The sequence below is a fragment of the Lytechinus variegatus genome, chromosome 17 (assembly GCF_018143015.1).
Source record: "Lytechinus variegatus isolate NC3 chromosome 17, Lvar_3.0, whole genome shotgun sequence".
Lineage (NCBI taxonomy): Eukaryota > Metazoa > Echinodermata > Echinoidea > Temnopleuroida > Toxopneustidae > Lytechinus > Lytechinus variegatus.
This window is the reverse complement of record NC_054756.1, coordinates 8,956,797-8,969,935: the sequence shown is the minus strand read 5'-3', so window position 1 is coordinate 8,969,935 and position 13,139 is coordinate 8,956,797. Positions and strand designations below refer to the sequence as shown.

Genomic DNA, 13,139 nt, shown 5'->3' with positions numbered 1-13,139 from the left:
CATAATGCTAATAATATCAATAATAATAAATGAAATAGTAGTATGTTGAACTTGTACTGTACCAAATACTCTCAGTAAAGTTGAAGAATTTTCAAAGAAATCATGAAGAATTCAAAAAAGTTTTTAGGGTTTTTTTAGTTTAAGAAATTAGGGTTAAGCTGCAGATATTTTGTACATTTAGTACTACCTTTTGCATACACAGTCGATGCCAGAAGTTTACACCCAGGAAATTCAAAGAAAAGTTGACACTTGCCTAGCATCATAAAATTGACTGTATCTTCTAAAATATTTGTGCTATCATGACAAATTTGATATCAAGCAAATGAGCATGTCATGCCCCTTCATCACATTGCTTTTTCATCAGGAGCTGACAAATATTTAGGTGTCATTTTTCCCCAAAAAACTCTTCATATTTTAGACAAATTGAAAATAAAATTTGACAAAAGCATTTCATATTTGTGCTAGTTACTTCTCAACACAAACATTTCAGATTACCCTTTTTTGTTCAGTGGTGACATACATGTATCATGATAGAAAATGTAATCATAGATTATAGATTTGACATTTATATATTTCTCTGAATCGATGTTTGAAAATGTGATAACAAACAATGTCATTTGGCATGAATATTCCTTTTTTTCTTCATAAAAATTCCACCTAAAATATACTTTAAATCCCAATGGCATCCCAATCATGTGATGGAGCTTGGTACGCTCTTTCATGATACCAAATTTGTCATGTAGTATTTATAGTTCTGAAGATATAGTAAATTTTACGATGTTTGGCAAGCAAACAAATTTCACGGAATTCGACGGGTGAATGTAAACTTTGGCCTCGACTGTACGTATTTACTATCCATAACTGTGATATATTCATTTGATTTGCTAGTACATTACGATTAACTTGCACACCAAAAGCACACAATTTTTCCTGCATGCGCTGCATCTCCCTACGCATGCACTACCTCAGGGTTATAACGCAAATTGGCGTCCATTTCCTCTTTTACTTTCGCTTGCCACCGGGTTAGGATGTTAAGATATGTGCACTCCACAAAATTACAATTTAATGTTTACTTTTGGATTCTTATTTTGCAAATTGTACTCCCTTTTTCAATCTAGTCTGTTTACGTTTAGATTGTGTTCTTTCTACCCTCAACGCAGAGCTTTCGCGTTTTATTTCACGATTTATTCCATAATTTCTTGTGAGTTTCTGAGCCTTTTGCCTCATAGCTTGCAGACGGGTTGCTTCGCATCCCCCTCGGCCTCCGCTCTCTCATGTGGCCGTGGGCGGCGTCTGTTCGACGCTTTTATTTCTTTTATTTTCTTGACTTGCCGAATTTATTTTGTTCCTTTTCCCACAGTTTAGTACGATCAGACAGGAAGGAGCGTCGCCATATTGTTTGGCTTTTTGAAACTTATTTACTACCTTCAAATGTTCTTGATTCGGCTTGGTTGATTATTTTTATTGTTTTAAGCCTCCCTTGTTCTAATTAATTATATATTAAAAATATATATATTTTGGTCCTTTCTTTTCTAGATTAGTTGCCATTTCTTCTTGAAGCCTTGTTTATTACTTTGTTTGTCAATGTTACATGAAAAAAACACTTTTTTTTCCTTGTTTTCTGTAGCTGGGGAGCGTTTCATGAAAGGACTTGTCAGACGTTTTATCCGACAAGTCCTGTTTTATCCGACAGTTACTATAGTAACAGTGCTTCTCAGCCAATCAGAATCCAGGAAAGTTGTCAGATCTGACAAATTGTCAGACGAAAATATTGATGAAACGCCCCCCTGACCTGATCTTGTCTCCTCGTGTTGGGACTTAGACATTTTTTGTTTTGGTCAAAACCAACCCCCCCCCCAAAAAAAGAATTGTTTTTTCTTAAGGTGCTCTTTTTCCTTTTTGTCTCGCCCAACAGAGGTGGAGGCGAGACTTAGGGATCCAAATGTTGTCCCTCGTCCATCCGTCACAAACCTTATGACACATAACTCCACAACCGTAAGTCGCTTTTCAACCAAACTTGGATGGTATATGGACTTGGGGGACGCGCATGTTATGCTGCAGTCAGAGGTCACATGGTAAGGTCAAAGGTCATTTTCTGGTCAACGTTATAGTTTACATGCAAGGCTCTCTTATGACACATAACTCTGCAACCGTAAGTCACTTTTCAACCAACTTGGATTGTAGATGTACTTAGGGGACCTGCATGCTATTGTGTTAGGAGGTCACATGGTATGGTCAAAGTTCATTTTGAGGTCAACATTCAAGTTTATGTGCAAGACTCTTATGACAAGTGTTATTCCATCCCAGTCATTTCACAATGAAATTTTGATACAATTCTGTTGCATGCCCTTGCAAATCACAATATTTATGGTTATTTTCAAAAGTGGGCGAGACACAAAATCGTTTTTGCCTTGTTTCTTACAGGAACTTAAGCAAGAGCCTTTTCTTCGACTTTGTTTTTTCAGCAATTTTAGCTTTAAAAACAAAGCAACAAAAATTTAAAAAGATATTGAATAAATGATTCTTTATAAGTTTGTTTTATCATCATGTTTATTCTTGTTGAAGTCCCTCTTACAGTTGACTTAAGGTGTTTTTTTTTAGGGGGGTCTCTTCCCCCACCCTCCCTTTGCTTTTTTCTCTTTCTAGTTACCAAATTCTGAATCTTCCGCCAACATGAGCCTCTCGGACTCGTCCTTGGAGGAGTTCTGCATGGCCGCTGGAGAAGGACCATACACTGTAACAGTTTTTCCTATCAGTGGCTGACGTTGATAGTGGCAGAGAGAGACCCTTTGCGCAGGGCTCTAATAATTTGGAACCATGTCCACGTGCCCATGGGGGTGGAACCGTGGAATTGAGCCCATGTGCCCAAAAGGCAATAGCCAAGGTATCCGCATTGGAACCTGAACCTAATATTGGGAGTGTTTTACTAGTTGTACTAGTAGAAAAAACCCTGATTCATCCAGGGCTGCCAGACCCACCGGCTATTGGGTTACACTAAGACTGGGTTGAGAGTGCAGGTCTCTCCTCCCCTCCCAGCAACGAGTAGGCTCGATGCTGTGTCAGTCTTTTCATCAGCAAATGGCTACCAGCCCCTAGTCACAAGAAGCCGCATAAAGGTTTCACCTGCCCTAAAGATACTGAGGCCTTTTTCGTTCCTTAATCCTACTCTCCCCAACTCAATGGAGTAAGGGCAAGGATGGACAACTGGTTCTCTAGTGGCCAGTACCCCACTGTGGAGAAGATGGATTTCCCATATGAGATCCTGACTCGCTCAGCGCTCGGGCTCACCGCTTTCCTCGGAGCTCTGCTGGGATTGTGAGCACAGGCATCAGAGCTGAATGTCAGTGAAAATAACGTACTTGGCGAAGCTTTGCTTTGGCTGCAGCTGTCTATGGTAGCTACCACTGTGTCAAGTGCTTGTAGAGCTTGGGTTCTTGCCAAGCTAGGCATCACACACAAGGACATTCAAGAGTTCCTCCCGGGTGTTCCCCAGTCGGATAAGCATCTCTTGGTGGGAAATGTGGCCTCTCTTCTTAAAGAGATTAAAGGCATGCAGGCATTTGAGCTCCTTAAAGAGCTTAAGACCTCTCGCCTGTCGGCACCTTCCACTAGAAAGCCTGCCCCGAGGGCACGTCCCCGAGCCGCCCTGCAGCTACTCAAAGTCAGCCCCGGGCACCTGCCCTGTCGGGTCGTAGACCCTGTGCTAAACCACCGGTTAGTGCCCCCGTGGTGGTAAGGGCAGAGGTAGGCGAGCAGCCTCCAAGGCTCCAGCCAGACCCAAGCAGTCTCTTTGACAGACTGCCCCGAGCGCAGGAACCAGTTGGCGGGCATCTTCCTCATTTCCTCCCCGCATGGGAGGGAATAACGGAAAAAGCATTCATCTTGTCCGTCATGAGAGATTGTTCCCATCCTCCACCAGCAAAACATCACATCAGAAATCAACGCACTGCTGGAGAAGGAGCCAATAGAGTACCAGACAATCCCCATCTTAGTCTGTCTCTTATTTTCGTTGTCCCCAAGCTCTCGGGGAAGTTACATGTAAGAATGATTTTTAACATGAAAGTTATCAATACATTCATCACGCCAGGGGCCCGTTGCAGAAAGAGTTGCAATCAATCGCAACTCTAAGAAATCAGGCGCAACTTGATTTTCAACCAATCAACAGCGCGCATTTGGGACTTGCGATTGATTTTTGGACTTGAGTTTAAACGCAACTCTTTCTGCAACGGACCCCAGATCACTTCCGTATGGAGACTCTGGCATCGATCATCCCATCACTACAGGTGTCTGACTTGACCGTCTCTCTCTATTTACAGGATGCCTACTTTCATATCCCTATCCATCCCGCCTTGTGGGATCTGCAGGGGTTTTGGTTCTGGGATTTGACTTGTCAATACCGGGCCACGCTCTTCGACTTGAGTCCGGCGCCCAGGGTATTCACCCATGTGGTTACCACCGTGGCCGCCTACCTGTGAGGTCAAGGGCTAAAACTGTTTGTATACCTAGACGATTGGCTGCTCGTTGCCGACTCTGAGGTGAAACTCCTCTCTCATCTCTCCATACTCCTCTGGGTGACCCAGGAGTTGGGGTTAGTGGTGAATTGGGAGAAGTCGGATCTTACTCCCACCTGCGTCCCCACATACTGCAGCGCGGTATTGGACATCCCTAACCAGCTCGTGATGGTAAGGGCAGAGGTGGGCGAGCAGCCTCTAAAGCTCCACCCAGACTCAAGCAATCTCAGTGCCGACAGTGTTCAATCATTTCTCTTGCTCGCTCACTCAGGGCGCACAGCTATATGAAAGCCTGTACCTGGTTGCGACTGCTGGGTTTCATGGCCAGTCTAGTCAACATCCTTCCGGAAAGCCCACTTCTTATGAGACCATTCCAGAGACACCTTCTGCGCCACTACAAACCGGGCGCAGACTCACCCAGGGACATCCAGCGCAGTCTAGCTCCCTGGACCCGCATGTCATTTGTGGCTCGGGGCAAGCACTTTCACACTCCTCTTCCATCCTCCTCTATGCCCACAGACACTTCGCTTACAGGCTCGGGTTGTCACTGTGGGGGGGATGGCATTGGGTGTTTGGTCCCATCCGCACATTCTTCCTCATATAAATGTGCTGGAGATAAGAGCTTTGCTCGAGCTGGTTGGCCAGACTGTACTGTTGCAGTGTACATAAATCGAAAGGGCGGACACGGTCAAGTACCATGAACAACCTTGCTGCAGAACTTTGGCGTTGATGCCACGGGGCGAAGATTGTCCCGGTTGCCTCCTACATTTGAGGCAGCGACAACTTGATAGCCGGCTTCCTACATGTATATCAGGGTCGGTGTCTACCCTCCTAATGGTCTTTCAACCCTTAGGTGTTCCAGTTGATCCAAGCCCATTGGGGGCCATTGGAAATAGACCTGTTTGCAACAGCTCTCAATCGGAAGTTACCGGTTTTCTGTTCTATGAACGAAATGGAAGCCACCTTCCTGGATGCGTTCTCCCTTCACCGCTGTTCAAGTCTTCTCACCAGACTCATGAGTTCTTGTTTCCTGAAGTGACCACTCAAGAAAAGTCTGGTCCCGGTGTAGAGCCTTCCAGTTGTTCTCAATGCCCTGGCCAAACTACCCTTTGAGCCTTTGGCCAAGGCCTCCTTACATAATTTGTCTATCAAGAAGGCTTTTCTGATCGCATTTGCTTCTGGCCAAAGGCGTAGCTCCATTCACACCTTATGCATCACGCCCGGTCATATTTGGTGGGAGAGGCGCAGAGTCTGATCCCCACGCCTTGTTTTATAGCTAAGAATCAGACGGCTTTGTCTGGCTCCGTAGAGTTCTTTCTCGCTCCTCTCCTCAATTGCAGAGGACAAGGTCTGGTGCCATGTCCGGGCCTTGAAATGGTATCGTGACAGAACCAAAGCAGTTTGCAATGCTGAACAGTTGTTAAGTACTTCACGCGAGCTGTTCGCAGCATCCCGCGATACCATCTCATGTTAGATTGTGGAAGCAATAAACTCAGCTGGCAATGACGCTCTTTCTGACACTGCCAAGGGCCCACGATTCCAAGAGTATCACGACCTCATGGGCCCTTTTCAGTGGAGTCCCATTAGACGACATCCAGAGACGTCAGAGGCCAATCCTTTACGTCTTTTTTACCTAAAGGATATCCCGTCGGGCGAGGCGTTTGCCGCCTCAAAGTCCTCCTTCTTGTCTTCATGTCCCTAAATTTTGCGCACTTGTTTTTTAGACATGCCCCCCTTCATGACTGAGTCCGTGTTGATCTCGCAAATCAATTGAATATATCCCAGTTATTGATAGTAAATTATGAAAATACCATGATTACTTATTTATGAGTTAAGTGGAGATTTTTATTTGAACCCTCCCACCGGCCCCTCGCCTTGCATGGTAACATGTCTCTAGGTTCAGGCTCATAAGAGGAAATGGAGGTAATGAAATAACAAATCAAATGAATATCCAGTTATCTCATAAATAAGAAAATCATGGTATTTTTATAGTAGCCTCTATTCACTTTCGCATGTTCTTCACAATAGTATGCCTTAGCCATTATAGTTGTAGTCCATGGTTTTTCTTGCTACATGTATAAGAGGCTAAAAATAGTCTCTCTGTCTTTTAGTACATAATTCTTAAACACCATTTTGAGGAGAATCAGTGCTTTAGGAAGGCGTTTAAGTTTTGCCACTCTCCACCCCAGTTGAGAAAATGGGTAAGGAAGGAATTTCTTGAATGTGAGAGCCCAATCAGGATAAACATGCTAATGCAAAATAAATAGAATGCGTTGCTTAAAAGCATTATATAAAGTACATATCCTTTGCAAGTCAAAATCAAGTGCATAACTTTTAAAATTTTGGCAGTTGTATGGAAAGAACGCCATTCTGATCTGGAGAAATACGTCTACTTGCCTTACCCTCGTAAACCAGATGAGGTGATTATGCTAAAAGATCACACTCTCTTGGACACGTCACAATTTGTAGCAATGCATCCAGTGGGTGTTCTGGACCTGAAGAAGGTAAGAATGTAACATATATTTCATGAATAGACGTTGAATATAACACTTTATAAACCTCTATTCAAGAATCAAGTCCCCTGATTGGTCAATAAGGTCAATATGGTTGTTAACAATGGCAATAGGTATTGAGAGACCTGCCCATTGCCACCTTGTACATGTACATTGTAAATTTGCTGAGATTCCCATTTGATTGCGTACAATGCATTATTTTGTGTGAAGATTGCAGTCATTCGTAAAGTCGCTCATAAAGTTATTCGTAAAGTTGCTCTTAACTTACCAACAACTTTATGAAACACCAACCTGATTTGTTGATACAGCTGAAATCTCGTGGACTACCAGCAGACCTGAGTCTGTCACCCAGAGAGACTGTTATCCTCTACGATGCCATGTCTGAGGTATACCCTGAATGTCAACAACTCAAGGTACAGAAACAATCATGTCTGAGGGGTTTCAGTGTTCATGTATGTGCATGTAGAAGACCCAATAGTTTGGTGTTACGGCCCGCAGCCATTCAAATTGATGCAATACTTGTACATTTACCAAATTGAAGGTAAGGGTCTATAGGAAAAAAATTGTTTCGAGTGTGAAGCACGAGGAAAATACATGATGGCCGCCAGTTTGAGATCCTCTTTTTTGTCTCGCCCACCAGAGGTGAAGGTGAGAATTAGGGCTCCAAATGTCGTCCCTCCCTCCGTCACATACATTATGACGCATAACTCCGCAACCGTAAGTCATTTTTCAACCAAACTTGGATGGTAGATGTACTTAGGGGACCTGTTTGCATAACATCTCATGACTTTAAAAGACAAAAAAATGATGGCCATTTTGATGAAAATTGTTTTTATAGTTTAAACTCTTCAAATGTTACTTAATATATGTATGTAATCAATGTACATGCATGGCCTGCTCTATTGTAGCCTGCTGACAGTGTGGCCGCGGATTGCAAATTGTTGTTTGTAGATTCTGTGTGGTGTTAAAAACTAGATGTGTATTTGTTTTATTCCAATTCTAATATATTTCTGCCCACTGTAAGCGATTGCATTTTTTTTTGAGGGGGAGGGGGGAGAGGTTGTTGGTCAGATGGTTTGTTCCATACTTGACCTCCTGACAACCAAAGAGCTCTCTGTGGGATCAACTTGGTTTGTGTTTGCAAATTAGAGAGATGATGATCTGATCAGACTCTTGGCTGGCACTGGTTGAGGCATAAATGTTGAAATTGACTACCAAGCATCATACTCCTTGTTTCCTAATTAGGTACTGGATCCAGATGTATATTTCCAAGACATTCCTGTCTTGGAGAAGCAAGATGCTCGTAAATACGAGAGAAAACTCTTGGCTGAGTTCATGCGATGGACTAAAAAGCAAGAGGATGCTGAGAAGGTATGTAAAATTCATTCATGTTTAACCTAAAACGGCTTTTGACCCCCCTCCCTCTCAAAAATCTCTTGTAATATTTCTGCAACATTTAAGAATCATGCCATTGAGTTTCATGACTTTTTCTTTTCAAGTCTTACTCAGAAGAATTTTGAGGTATGGGAGTCCAGTACTGTATGTACATGTATACAGCATGGCACATTCTACACATGTATCATTTTTGTCTCGCGTGAACAAAGTTTGGTAGATAACCTAGTAATCACTTTTCCTGTTTGTCTTTTCGTCCGTTGGTCTGTTAGTCTGTTGATCTGTTTGAAAATGGTAGAGTATTTTTTCAACTTGCTCTCACATTTTTGGCATCAATAATGTTCATACTTGCTAACCTATATGATCCTTGGGTAATGCCACATGAATGAATGATGGGCTAAAAGTTAAATGATGTGAGGTCATGTTCATCCTTTTTGTCTTACCTGCATAGCAGAGTGAGACTATAGGTGCCGCTTTTCCGACGGCGGCGGCGGTGTCAACATCAAAATCTTAACCTAAGATCAAGTTTTTGAAATGACAGCCTAACTTAGAAAGTATATGGACTTTGTTCATGAAACTTGGACATAAGGTTAGTCAAGTATTACTGAACATCCTGCCTGAGATTCAAGTCACATGACCTAGGTCAAAGGTCATTTAGGGTCAATGAAATTTTGCCAATTTGGGGGTTGATTTACCATCATAACTTTGAGAGTTTATTAGGCTATTCCATAAAACTTGGACATAAATGTAAGAGTAATCAAGTATCACTAAACATTCTGTGAGAATTTCAGGTCACATGACCGAGGTCAAAGGTCAATGAACTTTGGCCATGTTAAAGATATCTGTTGAATTACCATCATAACTTTGAAAGTTTATGGATCCTATTCATGAAACTTGGACATAAGTGTAATCATAGTATCACTGAATATCCTGTGCGAGTTTCAGGTCACATGACGACGGTCAAAGGTCATTTAAGGTCAATGAACTTTGGCCATGTTAGGAGTATTTGTTGAATTACCATCATAACTCTTTAAGTGTATTGGTCTAGTTCATAGAACTTAGACATAAGAGTATTCGAGTATCACTGAACATCCTGTGCGAGTTTCAGAAGACATGACCAAGGTCAAAGGTGAATGGGCTTTGGACATGTTTGGGGGTATTTATTACCATCATAGTGCAGAAATTATGAATCTACATGTTCATAAAACTTGGACATAAGAGTAATCAAGTATCACTGAACATCTCATGCGAGTTTCAGGTCTCATGACCCAAGTCAAAGGTCATTGAACTTTGTCCATTTTGGAGGCAATTGTTCGATTGCTGTCCAAACTTTCACAGTTAATACTACATGTACATGTAGATTTAGTTCATAAAATGCAGATTGGTAATCAAGTATCACTGACAAGTCTTAGATCGCATGATGAAGGGCAAATGTCATTTATTGTCAATGAACGCAGTATTGTATCATTATATGAATGCCGTAATTGTGAATAATTATCTTATAGTACATGAAGTTTTCAAAGTCAGCACTGCTGCTATATATATTGAATCGTTTGATGCAGGTGATCACTGCCAGAGGCGCTCCACTTGTTAGAAATTTTTATTCAACTTGCTCTCATTTCTTTATTTCTGCATCAATTTTGATCACATTTGGCTAAAATGATCCTAGGGCAATGTGTTGTTGAAGATGGGGTCATAGGTCATCAATGGGTCAAAAGGTCAAGTTTTGTTCAAATTGCTCTCTTTTCTTAATTTTTGCATCAGTTATGTTCACCCTTGTTACAGATGATCGTTTGATAATACCACATGTTCGTTCTTGAGGATGATAAAGTCAATAGATCATTTTGCATATTTTATTCCCGGTTCGTGAACCAGCTTGAATCACTACAATGATAATACTTTTCATTGAGAATTATAACAAACAGTCTTACAACTAACCGTATTTGGATTGTTTCTGTCCATTTTAATTTGATGGCATAATCTTTGTAATAGGTGGAAGGAGTTATCCGTAAATTACATCAACCTCTGATAGACAACAAAAAGAAGTGGTCTGAAGAATGGGATAAAGAAACGAGGCCCAAAGGTGGCCTAAACTCTGACTATGCAGCATACCTCCATTTTGATAAGCTGATCCTTCAACTCAATGAGCAGAATAAACTTCCAGCTCTTGTTTTCAGGTACATGTACATGTCCAATATTTATTATCATATGTGTATCACATCAAACTTCCCAATCGATAAAAATGCCTCAATTTGTTTGAAATCTCGCGTACATTGCATTTCCACTCACGCACACAGTTGTATGGATTATAATTGACTTCATCAGGACCAAAGCACTTGCAATGAAATTGTTTTCAATCAAGTAATTGAGCTGCAATTACAAACCTCTAACATATTGCATTTTTAATGCCTTTTTAAATGTGATCCACAGAATTGACATTAAGCCATACTTCTTTTGAAATAATTCAAATTTGCAGGCTCATTCTTTTGAACAGCGGCAGAGTGAGAGGAAAGAGGGTTGTTGAATCATTGTACCCTTTCCTTAACATTTTCCTCTGCCATTTCTCTGCGTGAAATTTTTAGACGTTCACTGACTCTTTATTTTTATTTCAAATCTTGCGCATCTTTTGAGACCAAATTTGCAATGTCCTGGGTGCACGGGTATTGAAATTACCCAACAATTTGTAGCTGCTTGTCAGACCCAACTGCTAAAAAATTTGAAGTACAAGACAATATATAAACTGAGTTTTCTCATCTTATTTATAAAAATACAATTTTATTCATCAGTTGATTTTAGCGTAGTTATGCTTCAAAAAGGTTGTATAAATTTTTGGGGGAAAACACTAAGAGAAAAAAATCCCTGCAACAAAGCAATATGTAGGAAATTCATGACACAATCGATTACACAGAAAAGTAATTTCCAACAAAATAATTTTTTCCAGACAAATTTGTGAAGTACTACAGATAATATTTACACAAAGTATTAAAATACTTTGAATTTTATGTAGAAAAATTAAAACCAAAAGTATGATAAATGCATAAATTGCAGTAATAGATATAGAACTGAAATTTGTGAGATATTTCCTATTTTTGAGCAAGCGCCATGAGCGCCATGTATACAAGAACCCATGATCATCATCATCGTCAAATAGAATCCTATAATTTCAGAAAAAAAAAATCTTATGGCCTTTTATATTACATTGCAAACTAACATTATGGGAATTATAACGGTGCCCGGGAAATTGGCAGCAGAGATTCAAGGGAGGGGGGGTACAAACTATACATATTGTGTTCATACCCCTCATATTGTTCATCAACTCTTTTCAATTTATGCAGAATTCCTGTTCCTCCAATTTATAGTAAAGGGAAATTTATATATTTTTTTTTCAGTCAAAATCGTGTCCTCTGTCAACAATTAGCCAAGGCAGTTGCAACCTCATTGGAAAAGACAGAAACCAAACTGAGAGGAGAGTTTGAAAAGACTGAGCAGTGGAAGGCTGCCCAGAAGGCAGTGACAAGATTGGAGAAAGTGGCAAGGAGAACAAAGGACAAGGAATCTGAGTATGTTATGATTAGGAATTTAAAGGGACGCTAAACTTGGAACACAGATTCACCTGCATTTTGGCCTAAATTTACTTGTATGTTCATTAGTCTTATTATCTGTGACCATTCAGACGCCCCCAAACTATCAATAAATCGTGACGGAATGTTTGATGTTAGCAACGAAGTTCATTAGAGATCTAGATATCACTTTACCTGTTAGTCTGTTAGAAAACTTTTTGTTCAACCTGCTCCTATTTCTTTATTTGTGCATCCTTTACGTTCATACTTGTTACATATTATCCTTGGGTAATACTGGATTTTATCTCATGAAAATGATTGGGTCAAAGGTCATCTATGGATCAAAAGGTGAAATGATAAGAGGTCATGTTCATCCTTCTTATTAAGGTTTTGTTCAATTTGCATTCATTTCTGCATCATGTATGTTCACACTGGGTACAAATGATCCTTGGGAAATACAACATGTCTGCATCAGATCTGCCAACCTCTGGGAATGAAAAACTGTATTCTGTGATAACAAAAACTGTATTTCCCCTCAAAAAACTGTATTTTATTTGAAAAGTGCACAGAACGCGCAAAGGGGGGGGGAGTTGTCCTCCCCTCCCACAGTATGGAAAAAGGGCCATTTCCTGCATGTTTATTCATTTTTTTCACAAATGTTGACCAATCAAAAACTAATAATATCTTATTCTTAATAATACCTTAATGAAAGGCTTAATCAGATGGCCTGAAACTCATGCAAAATTATAATTGATTACTCTTATGTCCAAGTTTCATAAACCAATATAGAACTTTTTTTGCTTTTCAAGTTATGACATTTCAAAAACTTGTTATTCTGAAGAGTCAATCAAGTACTGCCTTCATACAAATTGTGTTCCAATAGTACGCTAGACTCCATTATGCACAACACGGCCCCGGAGCCAGTGCAGCAGCCGTAGCGCGATCATCGGGGCATGCTGCTGCCGGCCGGGCACTAGCAGGCACATCCCAAGTGCCTCATCCGCTAAAAGACCGCCAGACCTGGAGTTTGCATTTTGAGAAACTTACTTATATTTCACCGCTACTCATTCTCCATCTTTTGAATGGTCCAGAGTAAGAATCGCCTCTGTTTCTCTCCTTTTTCGTTGGTTTGAATCCATTACCCAAGATGAAAATATAAAGAG

At 40.8% G+C, this 13,139-nt stretch overlaps 1 protein-coding gene across 1 annotated transcript in view; it reads left to right on the top strand.

Annotated features, from left to right (window-relative positions):
• Nucleotides 1–13,139, top strand: part of LOC121430627 (probable ATP-dependent RNA helicase DDX60) — a 111,898-nt gene that overhangs the window by 53,064 nt on the left and 45,695 nt on the right. Inside the window, exons 25-29 of the mRNA XM_041627942.1 lie at nt 6,861–7,015; nt 7,333–7,437; nt 8,270–8,395; nt 10,409–10,593; nt 11,806–11,976. Of these exons, the coding sequence (XP_041483876.1) occupies nt 6,861–7,015; nt 7,333–7,437; nt 8,270–8,395; nt 10,409–10,593; nt 11,806–11,976 (742 nt within the window). The remainder of the gene's footprint in view (nt 1–6,860; nt 7,016–7,332; nt 7,438–8,269; nt 8,396–10,408; nt 10,594–11,805; nt 11,977–13,139) is intronic.